The sequence below is a fragment of the Ranitomeya variabilis genome, chromosome 5 (genome assembly GCF_051348905.1).
Source record: "Ranitomeya variabilis isolate aRanVar5 chromosome 5, aRanVar5.hap1, whole genome shotgun sequence".
Taxonomy (NCBI): domain Eukaryota; kingdom Metazoa; phylum Chordata; class Amphibia; order Anura; family Dendrobatidae; genus Ranitomeya; species Ranitomeya variabilis.
In genome coordinates this window covers 629415657-629441274 of record NC_135236.1, presented here as the reverse complement: position 1 = coordinate 629441274, position 25618 = coordinate 629415657, and the positions used below count along the sequence as shown (strand labels likewise).

The 25618-nt window shown below is 44.1% G+C and overlaps 1 protein-coding gene across 1 annotated transcript in view; it reads right to left on the bottom strand.

The window, feature by feature from the left end:
* Nucleotides 1-25618, bottom strand: part of LOC143775128 (protocadherin gamma-B4-like) — a 144696-nt gene that overhangs the window by 1260 nt on the left and 117818 nt on the right. Inside the window, exon 7 of the mRNA XM_077262972.1 lies at nt 22581-24902. Within this exon, the coding sequence (XP_077119087.1) occupies nt 22581-24902 (2322 nt within the window). The remainder of the gene's footprint in view (nt 1-22580; nt 24903-25618) is intronic.

The window sequence follows — 25618 nt, the reverse complement described above, 5'->3', positions numbered from 1 at the left end:
ACACGCATGGGGACATACTGTCTGTCTCCCCACGCATGCGCAGTGATGTATGACGCTGATCCGTACCATCCAGGACCTGTGTGATGCGGTGCGCATGCGCCATCTACATAGCCACCGTGATTGGCTCTACCCATACCACCTGACTTAACATGTGACCATAAAAGGTCCTTGCAGGCACATATCGGTACTCCCCTTGATAAAGCATTGCTGGGAGCACGCAAAACGCTCGTCGGGGTTGTTTCTTTGGGGTCACCCAACATTCCACTTGGGGCGTATTGATTTCTGCCTATGGTAAGCCTTTTCCCTTAGGAAAAATACTTATTGTTGGTAATGACTTTCTGAGATTTCTCATGTAAAGGGCGGCTTCCTTGCTAACAATGGCTCATGGCACTGCATAGCACTTTAGAGCTTTATGAACATGTTTGCACAATTGGGCAGCGGCAATATGTAACCTCCATAGTTTTTCTACACTGTTTCTGTGTGTTTTCTTCTTGTATTTGTCTTATCATTTGATGAACTTTTGTGACGGTCTATGGTTATTGGATCTACTGGTTTTTGATCTTATTAATAATAAATAATACTCTGATAAATTATACCTGGTTGCTCTCGCTTCTCCTTGTGTGTATTATTCACCATAGTATGCACAAAATTGAAATAGACAGTGTAAAACATAATATACAGTAAAATTGTAAAAATTGTATATTGTAAAAACAATATAATATATAGTACAAGACTCAAAACTACTAAGCATAAAAATTATCTTTATAAAACATGATTAAACATACATATACATAAATGGATTAAGCAACATGCAAAATGTGCGTCGGGTCATGGGTGGCTAGCAGATCTTCAGTATTCCTTTGCTTTGGTAATATTTTTTTTACTTTTTTGTCCATTATGGGCAGTTTATAACTAATGGAGTTTGATACCACTTTGGTCTACATATTTTGCTTGTCTTTATACATTCTGTGTCTCTATTTAACTGTGTATATACACTACCATTCAAAGTTTAGGGTCACCCAGACAATTTTGTGTTTTCCATAAAAACTCATACTTTTATTAATCAAATGAGTTGCCAAATGAATTGAAAATCTAGTCCAGACATTGACAAGGTTAAAAAAAAAGATTTTTATCTGAAATAATAATTTTCTACTTCAAACTTTGCTTTCGTCAAAGAATGCTCCCTTTGCAGCAATTACAGCATTGTAGACCTTTGTCATTCTAGCAGTTAATTTGCTGAGGTAATCTGGAGAAATTTCACTCCATGCTTCCAAAAGCCCCTCCCACAAGTTAGTTTGGCTTGATGGGCACTTTGTTGTGCCATACGGTCCAGCTGCTCCCACTAGGGTTGAGCGAAACGGGTCGATCATTTTCAAAAGTCGCCGACTTTTGGCTAAGTCGGCGTCTCATGAAACCCGATCCCACCCCTGTGCTTGTCGGCCATGCGGTACGCGACTTTCGCGCCAAAGTCGCGTTTCAATGACGCGAAAAGCGCCATTTCTCAGCCAATGAAGGTGAACGCAGAGTGTGGGCAGCGTGATGACATAGATCCTGGTCCCCACCATCTTAGAGAAGGGCATTGCAGTGATTGGCTTGCTGTCTGCGGCGTCACAGGGGCTATAAAGGGGCGTTCCCGCCGACCGCCATCTTACTGCTGCTGATCTGAGCTTAGGGACAGGTTGCTGCCGCTTCGTCAGAAGCAGGGATAGCGTTAGGCAGGGTCCACTAACCACCAAACCGCTTGTGCTGCAGCGATTTCCACTGTCCAACACCACCTTCGGTGTGCAGGGACTGTGGAAGCTATTTTTTTTTTTTTTTCCCCTCAGCGCTGTAGCTCATTGGGCTGCCCTAGAAGGCTCCGTGATAGCTGTATTGCTGTGTGTACGCCACTGTGGAAACCAACTGCTTTTTTCAAAGCACATATCCTCTTGTTCCTTCCTTTCTGCACAGCTATCTTTTTTGTTTGTCCACACTTTTTATTTAATTTGTGCATCAGTCCACTCCTATTGCTGCCTGCCATACCTGGCTTACATTACTGCAGGGAGATAGTAATTGTAGGACAGTTTTTTTTTTTTTTTTTTTTTTTTTTGTGGGAGATTAAGATTGGCATTTCTGCTACAGTGCCATCCCTGTGTGTGCCATCTCTCACTGAGTGGGCCATAGAAAGCCTATTTATTTTTTCCGTGATTTGTGTTCTAAAATCTACCTCAACACAAAAACACTACATCAATCAGTGGGAGAAAAATATTGGCCTCAGTCATGGCTTGTGTGCCACTGCTGTGTGTGCTATCTCTCATTCAGTGGGCTATAGCAAGCCTATTTTTTTTTTTTTTTTTTTAATATTATTTGGTTTCTAAAGTCTCCCTGAAAAAAAAAAAAAAACCTAAAAAAACAGTGGGAGAGTAATATTGCCCTTTCAGCTTGTGTGCCAGTCTTGACTCCTGGGTGTGCCACCTCTCTCCCTCTCATTCAGTGGGCCATAGAAAGCCTATTTATTTATTTTTTTAAATATTATTGGGTTTCTAAAGTCTCCCTTAAAAAACAAAAAATACATAAAAAAACAGTGGGAGAGTAATATTGCCCTTTCAGCTTGTGTGCCAGTCTTGACTCCTGGGTGTGCCACCTCTCTCCCTTTCATTCAGTGGGCCATAGAAAGCCTATTTATTTTTTCCGTGATTTGTGTTCTAAATTCTACCTCAACACAAAAACACTACATCAATCAGTGGGAGAAAAATATTGGCCTCAGTCAGGGCTTGTGTGCCACTGCTGTGTGTGCTATCTCTCATTCAGTGGGCTATAGCAAGCCTATTTTTTTTTTTTTTTTTTAATATTATTTGGTTTCTAAAGTCTCCCGGAAAAAACAAAAAAAACCTAAAAAAACAGTGGGAGAGTAATATTGCCCTTTCAGCTTGTGTGCCAGTCTTGACTCCTGGGTGTGCCACCTCTCTCCCTCTCATTCAGTGGGCCATAGAAAGCCTATTTATTTATTTTTTTAAATATTATTGGGTTTCTAAAGTCTCCCTTAAAAAACAAAAAATACATAAAAAAACAGTGGGAGAGTAATATTGCCCTTTCAGCTTGTGTGCCAGTCTTGACTCCTGGGTGTGCCACCTCTCTCTCTCATTCAGTGGGCCATAGAAAGGCTATTTTTTTTTTGGTTTTTTTAATATTATTTGGTTTCTAAAGTCTCCCTGAAAAAAAAAAAAAAACCATAAAAAAACAGTGGGAGAGTAATATTGCCCTTTCAGCTTGTGTGCCAGTCTTGACTCCTGGGTGTGCCACCTCTCTCCCTTTCATTCAGTGGGCCATAGAAAGCCTATTTATTTTTTCCGTGATTTGTGTTCTAAATTCTACCTCAACACAAAAACACTACATCAATCAGTGGGAGAAAAATATTGGCCTCAGTCAGGGCTTGTGTGCCACTGCTGTGTGTGCTATCTCTCATTCAGTGGGCTATAGCAAGCCTATTTTTTTTTTTTTTTTTTTAATATTATTTGGTTTCTAAAGTCTCCCTGAAAAAAAAAAAAACCTAAAAAAACAGTGGGAGAGTAATATTGCCCTTTCAGCTTGTGTGCCAGTCTTGACTCCTGGGTGTGCCACCTCTCTCCCTCTCATTCAGTGGGCCATAGAAAGCCTATTTATTTTTTTTTTTAAATATTATTGGGTTTCTAAAGTCTCCCTTAAAAAACAAAAAATACATAAAAAAACAGTGGGAGAGTAATATTGCCCTTTCAGCTTGTGTGCCAGTCTTGACTCCTGGGTGTGCCACCTCTCTCTCTCATTCAGTGGGCCATAGAAAGGCTATTTTTTTTTGGGTTTTTTTAATATTATTTGGTTTCTAAAGTCTCCCTGAAAAAAAAAAAAAAACATACAAAAAACAGTGGGAGAGTAATATTGCCCTTTCAGCTTGTGTGCCAGTCTTGACTCCTGGGTGTGCCACCTCTCTCCCTTTCATTCAGTGGGCCATAGAAAGCCTATTTATTTTTTTTTTTAAATATTATTGGGTTTCTAAAGTCTCCCTTAAAAAACAAAAAATACATAAAAAAACAGTGGGAGAGTAATATTGCCCTTTCAGCTTGTGTGCCAGTCTTGACTCCTGGGTGTGCCACCTCTCTCTCTCATTCAGTGGGCCATAGAAAGGCTATTTTTTTTTTGGTTTTTTTAATATTATTTGGTTTCTAAAGTCTCCCTGAAAAAAAAAAAAAAACATACAAAAAACAGTGGGAGAGTAATATTGCCCTTTCAGCTTGTGTGCCAGTCTTGACTCCTGGGTGTGCCACCTCTCTCATTCAGTGGGCCATAGAAAGCTTTTTTTTTTTTTTCCTTGATTTGTGTTCTAAAATCTACCTCAACACAAAAACACTACATCAATCAGTGGGAGAAAAATATTGGCCTCAGTCAGGGCTTGTGTGCCACTGCTGTGTGTGCTATCTCTCATTCAGTGGGCTATAGAAAGCCTATTTATTTATTTATTTTTTTTCTTATTATTTGGTTTCTAAAGTCTCCCTGAAAAAAAAAAATACATAAATTAGGTGGGAGATTAATATTGACATTAGTGCTTGAGTGACAGTCCTGCGTGTGTGTCATCTCTGTGATTTTGTGCCACAGAAAACAGAGTGTGTAACATTGTGCCTGATTTTCCTTGTGGTCTCACCAACCTGTTAAGGGATATTGAAATCATACTGAAGTTATAGCTCACCGTGTAAGTTGTTTGACAGCAACAAATAAAGTTACTTTGGTTAAGATTTTAAAACAATGAGGAAGTCTGGTGCAAGAGGTCGTCGTGGGCGTTCATTGTCAGCTGGTAATGATGGTAGTGGTAGTGGAGCATCAGGTGGTCGTGGGGATAAAAATATTCCACCTAAGTCTGGAGCTGTGGAGCCAGTTTCGTCGTCAGGCTACACAAGGCCTCGAACGCTCTCTTTTCTGGGAGTAGGAAAACCGCTTTTAAAGGCGGAGCAGCAACAGCAAGTTTTGGCTTACATTGCAGACTCAGCCTCTAGCTCTTTTGCCTCCTCTTCCGAAACTGGTAAATGTAAAAGCAGCGCGTCGCTTGTGGATGTTCACGGTCAGGGACAAGTCGCTTCCTTGTCCTCCTCAGCAAAAACTACAACAAGAGAGAAGGATGCAGCAGGCGACACAACGGGTCACTCCATGGAGCTCTTTACACATACCGTCCCTGGCTTAGAAAGTGAAACATTTAACAGGCCATGCCCATTACAAGTATATTCTGACATGGAGTGCACTGATGCACAGCCACAGCCAGAGTACTATGCTGCTCCTTTGACTCAGACCACCACATTGCCCTCTCAGGGTACAGATCCACAATCAGACCCTGATGAGACTATGTTGCCCCGCCACGAACGCTATACCACCGACCGACACAGTGACACAGACGAAGTTGCACACGAGCTCGAAGAGGAGGTAATAGATGACCCAGTTATTGACCCCGATTGGCAGCCATTGGGGGAACAGGGTGCAGGCGGCAGTAGTTCAGAAGCGGAGGTGGAGGAGGGGCCGCAGCAGGCATCAACATCGCAACAGGTTCCATCTGCCGGGCCCGTATCTGGCCCAAAACGCGTGTCAAAGCCAAAACCTGTTGGAGCACAGCGTGGCCATCCGGTTAAAGCTCAGTCTGCAATCCCTGAAAAGGGATCCGAGTCTAGGAAGAGTGCAGTCTGGCATTTTTTTAAACAACATCCAACTGATCAGCGCAAAGTCATCTGTCAAAAATGTTCAACTAGCTTAAGCAGAGGTCAGAATCTGAAAAGTCTAAATACTAGTTGCATGCATAGACACTTAACCACCATGCATTTTCAAGCCTGGACTAACTACCAAACGTCCCTCAAGGTTGTAGCACCCTCGGCCAATGAAGCTAGTCAGCAACGCAACATCCCTTCCGTCACTGTAAGGCCACCATTTTCCGCACCACCGGCAGTATCTGTGCAGGTTTCTTTGCCAGCCAAAAGCAGTCAGGGTCAGGGAATCACCAGTTTTGTAGGAGGAAATATTGCATCTAGGGCACCGGCGGAAACAATACCGTCTCCAACCGTCTCTCAGTCTGCCATGTACACCGGCACACCCGAAAGTTCCACGATCTCCAGCTCTCCAGTCCAGCTCAACCTACATGAGACTCTGGTTAGAAAAAGGAAGTACTTATCCTCGCATCCGCGTACACAGTGTTTTAACGCCCACATAGCTAGACTAATCTCGTTAGAGATGATGCCCTACCGGTTAGTTGAAAGCGAAGCTTTCAAAGCCCTGATGGAGTACGCTGAACCACGATACGAGCTACCCAGTCGACACTTTTTTTCCAGAAAAGCCATCCCAGCCCTGCACCAGCATGTTAAACAGCGCATCGTCCATGCACTCAGGCAATCTGTGAGTACAAAGGTGCACCTGACTACAGATGCATGGACCAGTAGGCATGGCCAGGGACGTTATGTGTCCATCACGGCACACTGGGTGAATGTGGTGGATGCAGGGTCCACAGGCGACATCAATTTAGGGACAGTTGTGCCTAGCCCACGGTCTAGGAAACAGTTGGCTGTAGGCGTTCGCACCCCCTCCTCCTCCTCCTCCTCGTCCTCCTGCAGAAGCTACAGCTCTTCCACAGAACGCAGTCTGCCAACCACTCCATCGGCAGATGACACTGTTGCACACCAGTTGTCCCATTATGGGCCAGCTACTGCCAAGCGTCAGCAGGCTGTATTGGCTATGAAGTGCTTGGGCGACAACAGACACACCGCGGAAGTTCTGTCCGAGTTCTTGCAACAAGAAACGCAGTCGTGGCTGGGCACAGTAGATCTTGAGGCAGGCAAGGTAGTGAGTGATAACGGAAGGAATTTCATGGCTGCCATCTCCCTTTCCCAACTGAAACACATTCCTTGCCTGGCTCACACCTTAAACCTGGTGGTGCAGTGCTTATTGAAAACTTATCCTGGGTTCTCCGACCTGCTCCTCAAAGTGCGTGCACTTTGCTCACATATCCGACGTTCGCCTGTACACGCCAGCCGTATGCAGACCTATCAGCGGTCTTTGAACCTTCCCCAGCATCGCCTAATCATAGACGTTGCAACAAGGTGGAACTCAACACTGCACATGCTTCAGAGACTGTGCGAACAGAGGCGTGCTGTTATTTATTTGTGGGAGGATACACGGGCAGGCAGTAGGATGGCAGACATGGAGTTGTCAGGTGTGCAGTGGTCTAAGATACAAGACATGTGTCAAGTCCTTCAGTGTTTTGAGGAATGCACACGGCTGGTTAGTGCAGACAACGCCGTAATAAGCATGAGCATCCCCCTAATGCGTCTGCTGATGCAAAGTTTGACGCACATAAAGGAGCAGGCGTCTGCACCAGAGGAAGAGGAAAGCCTTGATGACAGTCAGCCATTGTCTGGTCAGGGCAGTGTACAGGACGAGGTAGCGGGCGAAGAGGAGGTGGAGGACGAGGAGGATGATGGGGATGAGTATATTTTTAATGCCGAACCTTTCCCGGGGGCACAGGAAATTGGTTGCGTGTCACGGCCGGGTTCTGGTTTTTTGAGGGACACAAGTGACGTAGATTTGCCTGCAACTGCCCCTCAACCAATCACAACCGGAGATTTGACAACTGGAACTTTGGCCCACATGGCGGATTATGCCTTACGTATCCTAAAAAGGGACACACGCATTACGAAAATGATGAACGATGACGATTACTGGTTGGCCTGCCTCCTTGATCCACGCTATAAAGGCAAATTGCAAAATATTATGCCACATGAGAACTTGGAACTAATATTAGCAACCAAACAATCAACTCTTGTTGACCGTTTGCTTCAGGCATTCCCAGCACACAGCGCACGTGATCGTTCTCACACGAGCTCCAGGGGGCAGCAGACTAGGAGTGTTAGGGGTGCACACATCAGAAGTGGCGTTGGACAGAGGGGTTTTCTGACCAGGTTGTGGAGTGATTTTGCTATGACCGCAGACAGGACAGGTACTGCTGCATCAATTGAAAGTGACAGGAGACAACATTTGTCCAGTATGGTTACTAACTATTTTTCATCCCTTATCGATGTTCTCCCTCAACCGTCATTCCCATTTGATTACTGGGCCTCCAAATTAGACACCTGGCCAGAATTGGCAGAATATGCATTGCAGGAGCTTGCTTGCCCGGCAGCAAGTGTCCTATCAGAAAGAGTATTCAGTGCTGCAGGTTCAATATTAACCGAAAAAAGGACTCGTCTGGCTACCCAAAATGTTGACGATCTAACATTCATTAAAATGAACCACAACTGGATTTCGAAATCTTTTGCCCCACCTTGCCCGGCCGACACCTAGCTTTCCTATGAAAAGCTCTTGCCTGTGAATTACTTTTTCAATGTCTAATTTGCTGCAGCTGATTGTACAGCATACGACATGTTTACACCTCCCTAAATGGCAAAACTCCCCACACGGGGCCGTGGTATCGCGACTTGGCGCAAGCACCCGTGAGACTGCTGTTTGTCTGAAGAGGTGGGTGTGCTCGCTTTTGGTTGACGGCATTGCTACTGGGTCCCTCATAGTACAATGTAGTGTCTCTGGCGGTGGTGGTGCGCACCCAACGTCAGACACACCGTTGTAACATGAGGGGCCCTGGGGCGGTCCCGCCGGCCTCAAGAGAGTTCCCCCCTACCCCAGCTCAAAATGTGCTCTACCACGTCCAAAATTATGTCGCACAGCTCCACCAATCTTTAGTCTATTCGCTGACATCATTCAATGTCTGGCACTGACAATACAAATTTGTAGACATCTATGATGCAACTTAAAGTAGTCTGTGTCTGTGTCCTATATTGGCACCATTAAATAGTTACTGCCAAATTACTATGTCAGAAACTCAGTAGATGAGCCCACCCCTGTACCTAAGTATGCCACCTTTTTTTTTGTTTTGGTTGTTTTGCGAGACATTAACATCTATTTATATTTTGGGAGTACTGGGACAGACACTCCTTGCACTACTCCTCCACTCACCACCAAGCTGCCTGTGTATCCATGTAACCGCTGTAAAGCTGCCATGAGCCTATTGTTTGTTATTTTAGGCCTTTGATAGCCTGTCTGCGGTCCCTACTTTAAATACTCCTCCACTCACCACCACCAAGTTGCCTGCCCGTGTATCCATGTAACCGCTGTAAAACTGCCATGAGCCTATTGTTTGTTATTTTAGGCCTTTGAAGCCTGTCTGCGGTCCCTCCTTCCACTAGTCCTCCACTGACCAGACCACTGCTGCCCGTGTACCCCTGGAACCAATTATAAAGTGCCTACAGCCAGCCCATTTTCTTATGTTAGGCCTTTGAAGCCTGTCTGCGGTCCCTACTTTAAATACTCCTCCACTGACCACGAAGCTGCCTGCCCGTGTATCCATGTAACCGCTGTAAAACTGCCATGAGCCTATTGTTTGTTATTTTAGGCCTTTGATAGCCTGTCTGCGGTCCCTACTTTAAATACTCCTCCACTCACCACCAAGCTGCCTGCCCGTGTATCCATGTAACCGCTGTAAAACTGCCATGAGCCTATTGTTTGTTATTTTAGGCCTTTGATAGCCTGTCTGCGGTCCCTACTTTAAATACTCCTCCACTCACCACCACCAAGCTGCCTGCCCGTGTATCCATGTAACCGCTGTAAAACTGCCATGAGCCTATTGTTTGTTATGTTAGGCCTTTGATAGCCTGTCTGCGGTCCCTACTTTAAATACTCCTCCACTGACCACCAAGCTGCCTGCCCGTGTATCCATGTAACCGCTGTAAAACTGCCATAAGCCTATTGTTTGTTATTTTAGGCCTTTGATAGCCTGTCTGCGGTCCCTACTTTAAATACTCCTCCACTCACCACCAAGCTGCCTGCCCGTGTATCCATGTAACCGCTGTAAAACTGCCATAAGCCTATTGTTTGTTATTTTAGGCCTTTGATAGCCTGTCTGCGGTCCCTACTTTAAATACTCCTCCACTCACCACCACCAAGCTGCCTGCCCGTGTATCCATGTAACCGCTGTAAAACTGCCATGAGCCTATTGTTTGTTATTTTAGGCCTTTGATAGCCTGTCTGCGGTCCCTACTTTAAATACTCCTCCACTCACCACCACCAAGTTGCCTGCCCGTGTATCCATGTAACCGCTGTAAAACTGCCATGAGCCTATTGTTTGTTATTTTAGGCCTTTGAAGCCTGTCTGCGGTCCCTCCTTCCACTAGTCCTCCACTGACCAGACCACTGCTGCCCGTGTACCCCTGGAACCAATTATAAAGTGCCTACAGCCAGCCCATTTTCTTATGTTAGGCCTTTGAAGCCTGTCTGCGGTCCCTACTTTAAATACTCCTCCACTGACCACCAAGCTGCCTGCCCGTGTATCCATGTAACCGCTGTAAAACTGCCATGAGCCTATTGTTTGTTATGTTAGGCCTTTGATAGCCTGTCTGCGGTCCCTACTTTAAATACTCCTCCACTCACCACCAAGCTGCCTGCCCGTCTATCCATGTAACCGCTGTAAAACTGCAATGAGCCTATTGTTTGTTATTTTAGGCCTTTGATAGCCTGTCTGCGGCCCCTACTTGCAATACTCCTCCACTGACCACAATGCTGCCTGGAGTGCCTGCCTGTGTATCCATGTAACCGATGTAAAACTGCCATGACTGCCTACTGTTTGTTATTTTAGGCCTTTGATAGCCTGTCTGCAGCCCCTACTTGCAATACTCCTCCACTGACCACACCAATGCTGCCCGTGTACCCCTGGAACCTATTTAAAAGTTCATAGAGCCTAGTTATATATTTTATTTACTATTAATAAGGCCATGATGGACTACGCTGTACCACGCTACAAGCTAACCAGTCGACACTTCTTTTGCGAGAAAAGCCATCCCAACCCTCCACCAGCATGTAGAAGACCGCATTGTCCATGCACTCTGGCAATCTGTGAGTACAAAGGTGCACCTGACAACAGACGCATGGACCTGTAGGCATGGCCACGGAAGATTACGTGTCCATTACGGCGCAATGGGTTAATGTGGTGGATGCATGGTCCACAGGGGACAGCCTACTAAGTCTGTCTGCAGTCCCTAATTCAAATTGTCCTCCACTGTCTAAATCGGAGCTTCCACCTTCTGGCTTTCGGCCTATAGTATCAGAAATTAAACTGCATTTGGCCTTCAACTTTGGTTAGGGCCTACTAACGGCTTCTGCCCCTCCCTGGTGTTGCCCTCAACTAAATAAAGCTGAGCTTCAACCTTCTGCTCCAAATTACCATTTTGAAAAATGCAATAGGCTTTTCCGGCCTACTAAAGGTGTCTGTCTGTGTGCCCCTGCCTGGTGTTGTCCTCAACTAAATAAAGCTGAGCTTCAACCTTCCGGCTCTCATTAAGTGGTTTTAAAAAAAAAAATGGTGGTTAGGGCCTACTAACGGCTTCTGCCCCTCCCTGGTGTTGTCCTCAACTAAATAAAGCTGAGCTTTAACCTTCCGGCTCTCATTAAGTGGTTTTAAAAAAAAAAAATGGTGGTTAGGGCCTACTAACGGCTTCTGCCCCTCCCTGGTGTTGTCCTCAACTAAATAAAGCTGAGCTTCAACCTTCCGGCTCTCATTAAGTGGTTTTAAAAAAAAAAAATGGTGGTTAGGGCCTACTAACGGCTTCTGCCCCTCCCTGGTGTTGCCCTCAACTAAATAAAGCTGAGCTTCAACCTTCTGCTCCAAATTACCATTTTGAAAAATGCAATAGGCTTTTCCGGCCTACTAAAGGTGTCTGTCTGTGTGCCCCTGCCTGGTGTTGCCCTCAACTAAATAAAGCTGAGCTTCAACCTTCTGCTCCAAATTACCATTTTGAAAAATGCAATAGGCTTTTCCGGCCTACTAAAGGTGTCTGTCTGTGTGCCCCTGCCTGGTGTTGTCCTCAACTAAATAAAGCTGAGCTTCAACCTTCCGGCTCTCATTAAGTGGTTTTAAAAAAAAAAAATGGTGGTTAGGGCCTACTAACGGCTTCTGCCCCTCCCTGGTGTTGCCCTCAACTAAATAAAGCTGAGCTTCAACCTTCTGCTCCAAATTACCATTTTGAAAAATGCAATAGGCTTTTCCGGCCTACTAAAGGTGTCTGTCTGTGTGCCCCTGCCTGGTGTTGCCCTCAACTAAATAAAGCTGAGCTTCAACCTTCTGCTCCAAATTACCATTTTGAAAAATGCAATAGGCTTTTCCGGCCTACTAAAGGTGTCTGTCTGTGTGCCCCTGCCTGGTGTTGTCCTCAACTAAATAAAGCTGAGCTTCAACCTTCCGGCTCTCATTAAGTGGTTTTAAAAAAAAAAATGGTGGTTAGGGCCTACTAACGGCTTCTGCCCCTCCCTGGTGTTGTCCTCAACTAAATAAAGCTGAGCTTCAACCTTCCGGCTCTCATTAAGTGGTTTTAAAAAAAAAAATGGTGGTTAGGGCCTACTAACGGCTTCTGCCCCTCCCTGGTGTTGTCCTCAACTAAATAAAGCTGAGCTTCAACCTTCCGGCTCTCATTAAGTGGTTTTAAAAAAAAAAAATGGTGGTTAGGGCCTACTAACGGCTTCTGCCCCTCCCTGGTGTTGCCCTCAACTAAATAAAGCTGAGCTTCAACCTTCTGCTCCAAATTACCATTTTGAAAAATGCAATAGGCTTTTCCGGCCTACTAAAGGTGTCTGTCTGTGTGCCCCTGCCTGGTGTTGTCCTCAACTAAATAAAGCTGAGCTTCAACCTTCCGGCTTTCATTAAGTGGTTTTAAAAAAAAAAATGGTGGTTAGGGCCTACTAACGGCTTCTGCCCCTCCCTGGTGTTGTCCTCAACTAAATAAAGCTGAGCTTCAACCTTCCGGCTCTCATTAAGTGGTTTTAAAAAAAAAAAATGGTGGTTAGGGCCTACTAACGGCTTCTGCCCCTCCCTGGTGTTGCCCTCAACTAAATAAAGCTGAGCTTCAACCTTCTGCTCCAAATTACCATTTTGAAAAATGCAATAGGCTTTTCCGGCCTACTAAAGGTGTCTGTCTGTGTGCCCCTGCCTGGTGTTGTCCTCAACTAAATAAAGCTGAGCTTCAACCTTCTGCTCCAAATTACCATTTTAAAAAATGCAATAGGCTTTTCCGGCCTACTAAAGGTGTCTGTCTGTGTGCCCCTGCCTGGTGTTGCCCTCAACTAAATAAAGCTGAGCTTCAACCTTCTGCTCCAAATTACCATTTTGAAAAATGCAATAGGCTTTTCCGGCCTACTAAAGGTGTCTGTCTGTGTGCCCCTGCCTGGTGTTGTCCTCAACTAAATAAAGCTGAGCTTCAACCTTCCGGCTCTCATTAAGTGGTTTTAAAAAAAAAAATGGTGGTTAGGGCCTACTAACGGCTTCTGCCCCTCCCTGGTGTTGCCCTCAACTAAATAAAGCTGAGCTTCAACCTTCTGCTCCAAATTACCATTTTGAAAAATGCAATAGGCTTTTCCGGCCTACTAAAGGTGTCTGTCTGTGTGCCCCTGCCTGGTGTTGCCCTCAACTAAATAAAGCTGAGCTTCAACCTTCTGCTCCAAATTACCATTTTGAAAAATGCAATAGGCTTTTCCGGCCTACTAAAGGTGTCTGTCTGTGTGCCCCTGCCTGGTGTTGTCCTCAACTAAATAAAGCTGAGCTTCAACCTTCCGGCTCTCATTAAGTGGTTTTAAAAAAAAAAATGGTGGTTAGGGCCTACTAACGGCTTCTGCCCCTCCCTGGTGTTGTCCTCAACTAAATAAAGCTGAGCTTCAACCTTCCGGCTCTCATTAAGTGGTTTTAAAAAAAAAAATGGTGGTTAGCGCCTACTAACGGCTTCTGCCCCTCCCTGGTGTTGTCCTCAACTAAATAAAGCTGAGCTTCAACCTTCCGGCTCTCATTAAGTGGTTTTAAAAAAAAAAAATGGTGGTTAGGGCCTACTAACGGCTTCTGCCCCTCCCTGGTGTTGCCCTCAACTAAATAAAGCTGAGCTTCAACCTTCTGCTCCAAATTACCATTTTGAAAAATGCAATAGGCTTTTCCGGCCTACTAAAGGTGTCTGCCCCTCCCTGGTGTTGTCCTCAACTGAACAAAGCTGAGCTTCCACATTCTGGCTTTCGCCCTATACTATCAGATATTAAACTGCATTTGGCCTACTAGTGTGGTTAGGCCCTTGAAACAGTGTCTGCTGCTCTTGGGTTTGCTACTCCACTGAACAAAGCAATGCCGCCTGTTTAGTCCTGTTACCAATTTTGAACTGCATGTAGCCTACTTTATTCTTTGGCCCTATATCTGTTTCCTCCTCATCCTGCCCATTGCCCAGCCACTGCTAAATGAGTCTGCTGGTACATTGACCTAGACCACTACATTCCCCTTGTACTCTACACAGCCAGAATCTGTCCCTGCTGAAAGTAAGATTCCCCTTCCCGCATGTTATACCACCTTACACAGGGACAAAGAGGAAGGTGCAGATGAAAGTGCAGGTTCCTTCATCAGGTGGGGGGGCATACTCGTTGGCGACGTCACTGGCACAGGGCCCCTCAGAGTACGCAAAAGTGTCGCTGCTGGTGGGAGGCGCCCCCGCCATGCAAACACACCGCCGTACTTTGAGGGGCCCTGTGCCAGTGGCAATGCGAACGAGTGGGCCCCCCCTGCTTGCTCAGGATCACAGCACTTGCAACTTTTAAATACTTACCTTTCCCTGCAACACCGCCGTGACGTAGTCCGCATTTCCTGGGCCCACGAAAAACTTGAGCCAGCCCTACTCCCCCCACAACTTTCCCCCAATTCCCTATGCCCAACTATTATTATACAGTTAATTAAGATTGGCAAGCTTCAGAAACAAGAATGGATGTTTTTGGCATTAAAATGGGCACTGTAGGTGTTTTCCTTGCCTCCACTCACTGCCGACTATGCTTCCCCATTGACTTGCATTGGGTTTCGTGTTTCGGTCGATCCCCGACTTTTAGCGATAATCGGCCGACTGCACTCGACTCGACTCTGGACAAAATCGGGTTTCCCAAAACCCTACTCGATCTTAAAAAAATGAAAGTCGCTCAACCCTAGCTCCCACAACAGCTCAGTGAGGTGAGATCTGGTGACTGCACTGGCCACTCCATTACAGATGGAATACCAGCTGCCTGCTTCTTCCCTAAATAGTTCTTGCATAGTTTGGAGATGTGCTTTGGGTCATTGTTCTGTTGTACGATGAAATTGGCTCCAATCAAGCGCTGTCCACAGGGTAAGGCATGGCGCTGAAAAATGGAGATATAGCCTTATTATTCAAAATCCCTTTTACCTTGTACAAATCTCCCACTTTACCAGCACCAAAGCAGCCCCAGACCATCACATTACCTCCACCATGCTTGACAGATGGCCTCAGGCACTCTTCCAGCATCTTTTCAGTTCTGTGTATCACAAATGTTCTTCTGTGTGATCCAAACACCTCAAACTTGAATTCGTTTGTCCATAACACTTTTTTCCAATCTTCCTCTGTCCAATGTTTGTGTTCTTTTGCAAATATTAATCTTTTACTTTTATTAGCCAGTCTCAGATATGGCTTTTTCTTTGCCACTCTGCCCTGAAGGCCAGCATCCTGGAGTCGCCTCTTCACTGTAGACGTTGACACTGGCGTTTTGCATGTACTATTTAATGAAGCTGCCAGTTGAGGACCTGTGAGGAGTCGATTTCTCAAACTACAGACTCTAATGTACTTGTCTTGGGGCCTCCCACTTCTCTTTCTAATCTGGATAGAGCCTGTTTGTGCTCTCCTCTGAAGGGAGTAGTACACACCGTTGTAGAAAATCTTCAGTTTCTTGGCAACTTCTTGCATGGAATAGCCTTCATTTCTAAGAACAAGAATAGACTGTCGAGTTTCACATGAAAGTTATTATTTTCTGGCCATTTTGAGAGTTTAATGGAACCTACAAATGTAATGCTCCAGATTCTCAACTAGCTCAAAGGAAGGTCAGGTTTATAGGTTCTCTAATCAGCCAAACTGTTTTCAGATGTGCTAACATACTTGCACAAGGGTTTTCAAGGGTATTCTAACCATCCATTAGCCTTTTTACAAAGTTAGCAAACACAAAGTACCATAAGAACACTGGAGGGATGGTTGTTGGAAATGGGCCTCTATACACCTATGAAGATATTGCATTACAAATCAGACATTTGCAGCTAGAATAGTCATTTACCACATTAACAATGTATAGCGTGTATTTCTGAATCATATAATGTTAGCTTCATTGGAAAAAACTGTGCTATTTATTTTAAAAATAAGGAAATTTCTAAGTGACCCTAAACTTTTGAACTGTAGTGTATACATTTACTGTATTTTCTGGCGTATAAGACTACTTTTTAACCCCTGAAAATCTTCTTAAAAGTCGGGGGTCGTCTTATACGCCGGGTGCCGTCTTGTACGCCGAGTGCAGACACCAATGTGTATATGGTGGGTGGGGAGGAGTGGTCCCGATGAGGGAGCGTCTCACAGGAAAGTGTGAGTGGAGTATCCCCCATTACCTCATTGTAGCTGCAGCATGGGGTCTCTGTGCCGGGGAGAGGCGGCAGCTGCTGCTCCTCTTTGTGCCGCATGGGTGCTGTGCTGTGGGGCGGTGGCCGCCGCCGCTCCCCAGCACCCCCCACTGCAGCTACAATGAGGTAATGGGGGATACTCCACTCACACTTTCCTGTGAGATGCCCCCTCTTAGTCATCAGGACCACTCCCCCCCCAAAAGGCACATTAGTCACCGGCCCTATAAGATGACATACGGCGTATAAGAAGACCCCCGACTTTTAAGAAGATTTTATATTTTAACTGGAAAAGTTGGGGGGTCGTCTTATACGCCCAGTCGTCTTATATGCCGAAAAATACGGTATATATTTATACTGATCAGGCTGTCTCCCTTACTTCTAATACTTATGTGCAGAGACACTTTTTTCTAAATGGTTTTCTAACAATCATGAACTTGTTTTTATGCTTAATAGTTTTGAGCCTTTTACCATTTTTAGATTACATTGACTTTATGTCTTACACTTTTTTTGCATTTATTGCAGATTGGGTATGTTAATATTTACAGGTGTTATTATAGACATTACTTCTTAGGAGTCTTGCTATATGATTGTAGGATTCATCATGAATAAAATAGGCAGATGTCAGATTATTAGTATTGCTGTTAGAGAACATATTAACTTATGTTTCAAATATTTTATAAAGCCTAACAATAGCTTTAAACTGCATCCCTCAAGTCTTCTGAACCTTGTCATAGAAAGTTGCTAGGTAGCCATTATTATCTATCCAGTCACCAACATTGAAGAAATTAAGAAGACATTTTCCTTGAATAGCAGATTAATTTATGCTCATGAGTAGGGTTGAGCGAAACGGATCGGTCATTTTCATAAGTCGCTGACTTTTGGCAAAGTCGGCGTCTCATGAAACCCGACCCGATCCCAGCATGGGGTCGGCCATGCGGTACGCGATCTTGGCGCCAAAGTCGCGTTTTGAATGACGCCTTCCCCGCCATTTTTTCAGCCAATTAATTGTGGGCAGCGTGATGACATAGGTTCCGGCCCGGTTTCTGCGGCGTCATAGAGCCATATTACCGTTTGGGCTGCAGTGATTTCCGGAGTCAAATACAATATATGCACGGAGAGAGAGAGAGAGAGAGAGAGAGAGAGAGAGAGAGAGATGCACATTGACTTGCATTGGGTTTCGTGTTCCGGGACCGGAACCCGACTTTACAGTAGAATCGGCCGATTTCACACGATCCGACTTTTGAGAAGGTCGGGTTTCACAAAACCCAACTCGATCCTAAAAAAGCAAAAGTCGCTCAACCCTACTCATGAGCATCTATTAAGACTATATTAAATGTTTGTGTTCCATCTATAAGTTGGGTAAATGTCCTCTGTAACATCAACCACCATCATGACAGCATCCATTGGCTGCACTGACATCTGGAATGTCAAGATGGTGACATCTGGAATGTCACCCGGTATGTAAGGAGACGGGCGTTGTTGCATTACAGGACCGTAATACCGTCAAATGAATGCTAGTGTTCGGTCACAGGACTCTGCCCCAAGGACACAGGGTTAGAGTTCTTCTAGACCCACTAACGCTCGGTGCCGCACCTGCGGTGCCAGGGAAAACTAGACATTAATTGATTTAGCGCACTGAGTGCATGCAGCGCCACTCTGGCGGATGCCACTAACTGCCCTAACTAGGGACAGGAAAGCGCACTAGTTGCGCACTGCACCGCACTGGCAAACACTGCTTATGATGCTGTAAGATTGTGCCTCGTGTTGAATGGCACTAACTGGTGCTAGTCAGCTCCAAACACCCAAACCACATACAACAACGCTAGGGAAGGGGTTGATTAGGAGTTTTCACCAGATAACATCCACACATCCACACACATACAATTTTAGTTTATACTAGCGCACGGCTGAGAGGCCATGAGAACCTTTTGTAGTTGCAGCCTTCCGGGACCTTGCCAGTGGTCCAAACGGAGCCGCTTGAGGACCTGGGCATATGACCCCCGACCTCCAATGAGAGGTCATCCCACGGGCATGCTCAGTAGGCAAAAAGCATGACTTACTGCCCCAGAGCATCTGCTCGCCGCTGACTAATGTTGGTTACAATAGCTGGACCTGGGACTGCAGCAGTAACCAGATGCAAAGCATCAGCCTGAGCAAGATGCTGGGACCGAAGTCTCTGCTGAGCAGGCTCCTCTGCGGCTGGGGAAGGATGGGAGACCGCAGAGGACATGGTTTGAGATTCCCCCTGTGCAGTGGCGGGAACTCATCATCTAACAATGATACATTTTCCATTTAGCTTTAAGGAATATATGCAGTCTTTATAGTGTGAATAGATCTATATCCATATTGTTTATCAAGGTACCAATATTATCTCTATGTTTATGAAACCAAACATTAAGATGAGAATCAAAGTCTGCAGCAACAATTTTTCATTTAGTAATAGTGTTGAGCATTCCGATACCGCAAGTATCGGGTATCGGCCGATATTTGCTGTATCGGAATTCCGATACCGAGTTCCGATATTTTTGTGATATTGGAAATCGGAATCGGAAGTTCCCAGTGTATGGTTCCCAGGGTCTGAAGGAGAGGAGACTCTCCTTCAGGCCCTGGGATCCATATTCATGTAAAAAATAAAGAATAAAAATAAAAAATATGGATATACTCACCCCTCCGGCGGACCCTGGACCTTAGCGGTGTAACCGGGAGCCTCCGTTCCTAAGAATGCAGTGAGTGTAGGACCTGCGATGACGTCGCGGCTTGTGATTGGTCGCGTGAGCGGTCACATGAGCGATCATGCGACCAATCACAAGCCGCTACGTCATCGAAGGTCCTTCACTCTACATTCTTAGGAACGGAGGCTGCCGGTTACATCGCTAAGGTCCAGGGTCCGCCGGAGGGGTGAGTATATCCATATTTTTTATTTTTATTCTTTATTTTTTACATGAATATGGATCCCAGGGCCTGAAGGAGAGTTTCCTCTCCTTCAGACCCTGGGAACCATCCAGGATACCTTCCGATATTTGTGTCCCTTTCACTTGTATTGGTATCGGGTAGCGGTATCGGCGAGATCCGATATTTTGCCGGTATCAACCGATCCAATCCGATACCGATACTTTCGAATATCGGAAGGTATCGCTCAACACTATTTAGTAACAAACATTTTAGGAAACATTTTTTAAATAAAAAAATAATAGAAACAATCATAATTAACAATATATGGTGCAATTGACAGTTCAGAACAATGGCAAGGATATAGTGCTGGCCCGAAATGTGCGCTCTCCAGTAGTAGTGGAGAAAAGGGGCTCTAATGCTGACTTGATGCCACTTCAACAAGCTAGTCAGCATTAGAGCAGCACATACAAATGCTTCTAAGCACGCTGTATACCTGGCCACCACTGGTAGACTGCAGCAGTGGTCGATAACCAAGACAGGCAGCATTAAAAGTGTATTTAAAGGAAACCTGTTATGTAAAAAAAAATGCAGATGTGAGGTTAATATGATGGTTAATAGCATTCTGACACCAGCTGCCTGAAGGTAATAACATTTATTCCTCCAGGAAGCATTCTGTTTAGTCAAAAGGATGGCATCGTTGTGGGTTCAGGCACCACCCTGGGTATATATAGAAACATCTGTATCAGCGCCCCCGACACTGACAGCCAACCGTAATGATGACCCAACCGCCAGTCAATGCCAGGGACATGATTAAAGCCACTGATCTCATTCTGATCTCTTTGCACAGAACAGTGAAGCTCATTTCCTCCCGGCAGTGGGGCTCTCAGTGCAGCAGTTGCATGGTGTTAGAACGCTATTAAACTGCACATTAACCATACCTGTTAATAATGTTATAATGACAGCTGCGCATTAAATATGCTAATGTTCTTGAGAATGAAGATTTTTAATAAGTCTTACAACCACTTTTCAATTTTAACCATTAGTTGTGTTGCTACCAACCCTTTAAAGAGTTCATGAATCATGACGACTAGGGTTGAGCGACCTTTATTTTTTTAGGGTCGAGTCGGGTTTCGCGAAACCCGACTGTCTTAAAAGTCGAGTCGAGTGAAATCGGCCGACCACCGTGAAAAGTCAGGGAACGGCCGAAACACGAAACCCAATGAAGATTTATTATATTTTTTTTTTTCTTCTCTCTCTCTCTCTCTCTCCCTCCCTCCCTCCCGCTCGCGTTTTATACATTGCAAATCGCTGCAACACGCAAGCGAAAAAATGGCCATGGTTGTGCACGCCCCCTCACACCTATGTCGTCACTCTGCCGCTCCTTCATTGGCTGCCATAATGGCGCTAAACGCGTCATACGAAACGCGACTTTAGCGCCAAGTTCGCGTACCGCGTGGCCGACCCCGCACAGGGATCGGGTCGGGTTTCATGAGACGCCGACTTTGCCAAAAGTCGGCGACTTATGAAAATGACCGATCCGTTTCGCTCAACCCTAATGACGACTAAACTTCTGTAACTTTTGATGAAACTATCAGCATCTACTGACTTGGAAATTAAATCTAAATATTGAAAATGAGTAAAAATATGAAAAAAAACATTGGATTAAATATATTTGTAATTGAGGATTCCTATCATTATCACATTTTAGCATATTAAACTCGCTAACATAGAAGAGAGAGGTACATGCTTAGTCTAAAAACATGGAGATTAAAATGATTCACTTGGACATTTATGTATTGTTGTAGTGAAATAGAATGCATTACCATGCTTGGGGGCCTAGTTTCATTAGTTTTGTATCAGGAGTAGTGTTGAGCGATACCGTCTGATACTTGAAAGTATCGGTATCGGAAAGTATCGGCCGATACCGGCAAAGTATCGGATCCAATCTGATACCGATACCCGATACCAATACAAGTCAATGGGACTCAAGTATCGGACGGTATCCCTGATGGTTCCCAGGGTCTGAAGGAGAGGAAACTCTCCTTCAGGCCCTGGGATCCATATTAATGTGTAAAAGAAAGAATTAAAATAAAAAATATTGCTATACTCACCTCTCCGACGGAACCGGCAGCGTTCTTTGCTTAAAATTTGCGCGTTTACTTCCTTCCGTGAAGTCCCGGCTTGTGATTGGTCGCGTGCCGCCCATGTGGCCGCGACGTGACCAATCACAGCAAGCCATGACGTAATTTCAGGTCCTTCAGGATTTTTAAAATTACGTTCTGGCTTGTGATTGGTTGGTGATTTTAAAATGCGCGCGTGTCCTGCCTCCCATGACGTCACGGCTTGTGATTGGTCGCGTCGCCCATGTGACCGCGATGCAACCAATCACAAGCCAGAACGTAATTTTAAAAATCCTGAAGGACCTGAAATTACGTCATGGCTTGCTGTGATTGGTCGCGTCGCGGCCACATGGGCGGCACGCGACCAATCACAAGCCGGGACTTCACGGAAGGAAGTAAACGCGCAAATTTTAAGCAAAGAACGCTGCCGGTTCCCTCCGTGAGGTCCAGGCTGCGTCGGAGAGGTGAGTATAGCAATATTTTTTATTTTAATTCTTTCTTTTACACATTATTACATTAATGTTGTTTCGATACCGATACCCGATACCACAAAACTATCGGATCTCGGTATCGGAATTCCGATACCCGCAAGTATCGGCCGATACCCGATACTTGCGGTATCGGAATGCTCAACACTAATCAGGAGGGAAAAGTAGTATAGTTATTTTGTTAACCTGCATCACGTTTTATCTGAAATCTCTAAGCAATATATTTTCATTCAATTGTATACTACATGTCTGAGTAAATGGAACATTAAAGTTGGATACCTGTTTTCTCTTTTTTTTTCCTACTATAAAAATTGTCTAATTTAAAAGTATATATATATGGAGAAAATCCAACTAATATCCATCATAAACACTTTTATTTGGCAACATGTTAATTAGTAAATGAATGTTCTCTTCTATTAAACTTGCAAAATCAGAATTTATGCATTCTTCATAAACTTAAGAAACATGTAAACTATAAAACTATACAAACATCCTTTTACAAAATATATGAAATTGTGCTAGTTACTAAACAAATATTATATCGATATCTATAATATATTTGTATAATTTTAAAATTTGATTGCTTCCTACCTGGACATTGTTGCTTGTAGACAAGATGGCACTTGTAGAATCAGTTCCAGGAGCTGCAACCTCGGTGTCTATGAGATTCTCTGTGGGGACGTTCTGCACTGGTTTCAGATAAGCGATTTCATTCTGCTTGGAGTCCAGAGTCACACACACATCATATGAGAATGGGAAAGGTAAACTGGTATCACTGATCTCAGAAGGACATCCCAGGGTGAACTGAGGATACACATTTCTATTGAAAGCATCAAAGGATGTTGGACTGTGAGTTTTTCTGCATTTAGCGATGACTGTGATTAACACTGTGACAATGAATAACAGAGAGATCAGGCCTATAGCTACTACAAGGTAGAATGTGGTATTGGAGGCAGTTGCTGAGTTATTGGGTTGTCTTCTTATTTCTGGCACAACTTGCTGAAAATTGTCAGCCACAACTAAGTTCAAAGTTGCTGTAGATGACAGAGATGGTACGCCATTATCTTTAACTAGAACTACAATCTTTTGCCTTAAAGTTTCTATATCTGGAAGATCTCTTCCAATTCTGATTTCACCATTATATTGGCCAATGGTTAAAATAGAAGGATCGGGAACTTGTAGTAAGTGATAGGAGAGCCAGGCGTTGTGTCCAGAGTCAGCGTCCACTGCAATCACTTTGGTGACTAGATAACCTTTCTCAGCAGAGTGAGGAATAAACTCAAATAATGCTGATCCCTCAGTGTCTGGTGATGGGTAGAGGATCTTCGGAGCATTATCATTCTTATCAATGATACATATCCTCACTGTGACATTACTGCTTAGAGGAGGAGATCCACTGTCTTTAGCCATCACCTGGAACTGAAATTCCCGCAACTGTTCATAGTCAAATGATCTCTGGGCGTAGAGAACTCCGGTCATTGAGTTTATGGAAACATAAGATGTCACTGGGATGTCATCAATGTTTTGGTTAATGATAGTATAAGTGACCCTAGCATTCTCATTTTCATCCAGATCAGATGCATGAATATTCTGTATTGATGTTCCTGCTGGAATGTGCTCTGGAATATAGGAAATATAAAGGGGTTTATCAAAGACTGGTTCATTATCATTCACATCTGAGACAGTAATGTGAACTGTTTTCTTAGTGACCATTGGAGGAGAGCCTTCATCTTCTGCTATGATTGTGATGTTGTATGCTGACGTTGTCTCTCTATCAAGTTCTCCTGCAGTTACAACCTTGTAATAATTATTGGAGGATGGAAGTATTTTAATTGCCTTTAGCTCAGTTATTTGACAGTTCAACTCTCCATATTTTCCTGAATCCAGATCCTTCACATTAATTAGAGCCATAAGAGTCCCAAGTTTAGAATTCTCTGGAATTGGAGAAGACAGTGATGCAATCGTTATCTCAGGAGCATTGTCATTAAGGTCCACGATGTATACTAGAACAGAACATTGGGTGACTAGTCCTCCACCATCAGCAGCTTCCACCGTCATCTCATACATCTGTGTTGCCTCAAAGTCCAGTTCACGTATTGTGGTAATGGCTCCAGTTTGAGAATCAATGGTGAACACTTGCAGAGCATTTTCAGAAATATGACTAAATGAATATGAGATTTCTGCATTGGATCCTTCATCTTTATCGGTGGCGTTCAAATGTAAAACTACATATCCAATTGGTAAGTTTTCTTCTAAACTCACTTTATACATTTTTTGACTGAATATTGGATAGTTATCATTTACGTCCTGAATAAAAATCTTGACAATTGCAGTTCCACTTTTCGAAGGTTTGCCGCCATCACATGCAGTTAAAATTAATTCATATTTTTGCTGCTTTTCCCGATCTAGAGGCTGCAATAATATAAGTTCTGGATATTCTTTTCCTGATTCAGATTGTTCAACCAATGAGAAATGTTGGTTGGGGCTTAAAGTATAATTCTGTAAAGAATTGGTGCCTAAATCTGGATCCCGAGCATTGCCAAGAGCAAATTGTGCCCCAGGAGATGCAGATTCACTAATCCCAATATTAAAAGTATCCTTATAAAAACGTGGCGGATTATCATTTATATCTTGGATTTCAATTTTTACAGAAAAAACATTTACTGGATTTTCGGCTAAAATCTCAAGATCCAGAAAGCAGCTCGGCTCTGCCCCACAGATCTCCTCCCTGTCTATCCTGTCGCTCACATATAAATTACCATTATCTGCGCTGATATTGAAATAATTTCTGCTGTGATGAGAAACAATCCTTAACTTTCTCATTTTAAGGTTGCTGCTGTCCAATCCTAAATCTTCTGCTACGTTCCCAATAATAGAATTTAGCTTCAGCTCCTCTAGAATTGAGTAGTAGAACTGATTAGGAGCAGCCATAGAAAAGAAACCAAAGTAGAAGAATAGTACTTGCCAAGCCATGTCCTGAGTATAGTAAAAGATGATGCTTTGTAGCTATTTTCTTAGAATCCAAATAAAGATAGAAAATAAAAGATGGTATCCAAAACACAATATATGGAGACATACAAAAATACAGCCTTGCTTCTTGTCCAGACTTGGATGTACTGTACTAGAAAAAATCACTAGCTCCACACACTGTTCAAATTCCATCTATGTTCTGTTAGGCAAAAGCACCACCATGTGGAGAAAATTAAGAATTGCAATTCAGCTTTTATTTCACATAAAATCTTGTGTTTTTTATATATTCCATATAGAACAATATATATAAATATATTTCAATATTGTATTTTATTGATTACTTTTATACGTAGATAGATAGATATCTTCAGTAGTGGGTGCAACCAAATGCAGCTGAAGTAATGCTTTACATATATATATATAATGAGCCCACAGGGCAGTGGGATACTCGGTACCGGATCCGGTCACAAATGGGGATGTCACGGTGGCTCTGATCAGATCCGTGGCCCTAGGCATCAATATTAAAGGGAGTTAAATGTTTAAAGTTTGCTATGACGCCACCTGTGGAGTTCGGTCAATAGGGGGACCGATGCTGCATTAGAGGAGTCCCCTGGGGGATGTTGCGGCAGCCCAGATGTTACACTTCCCACAGGTGAAGC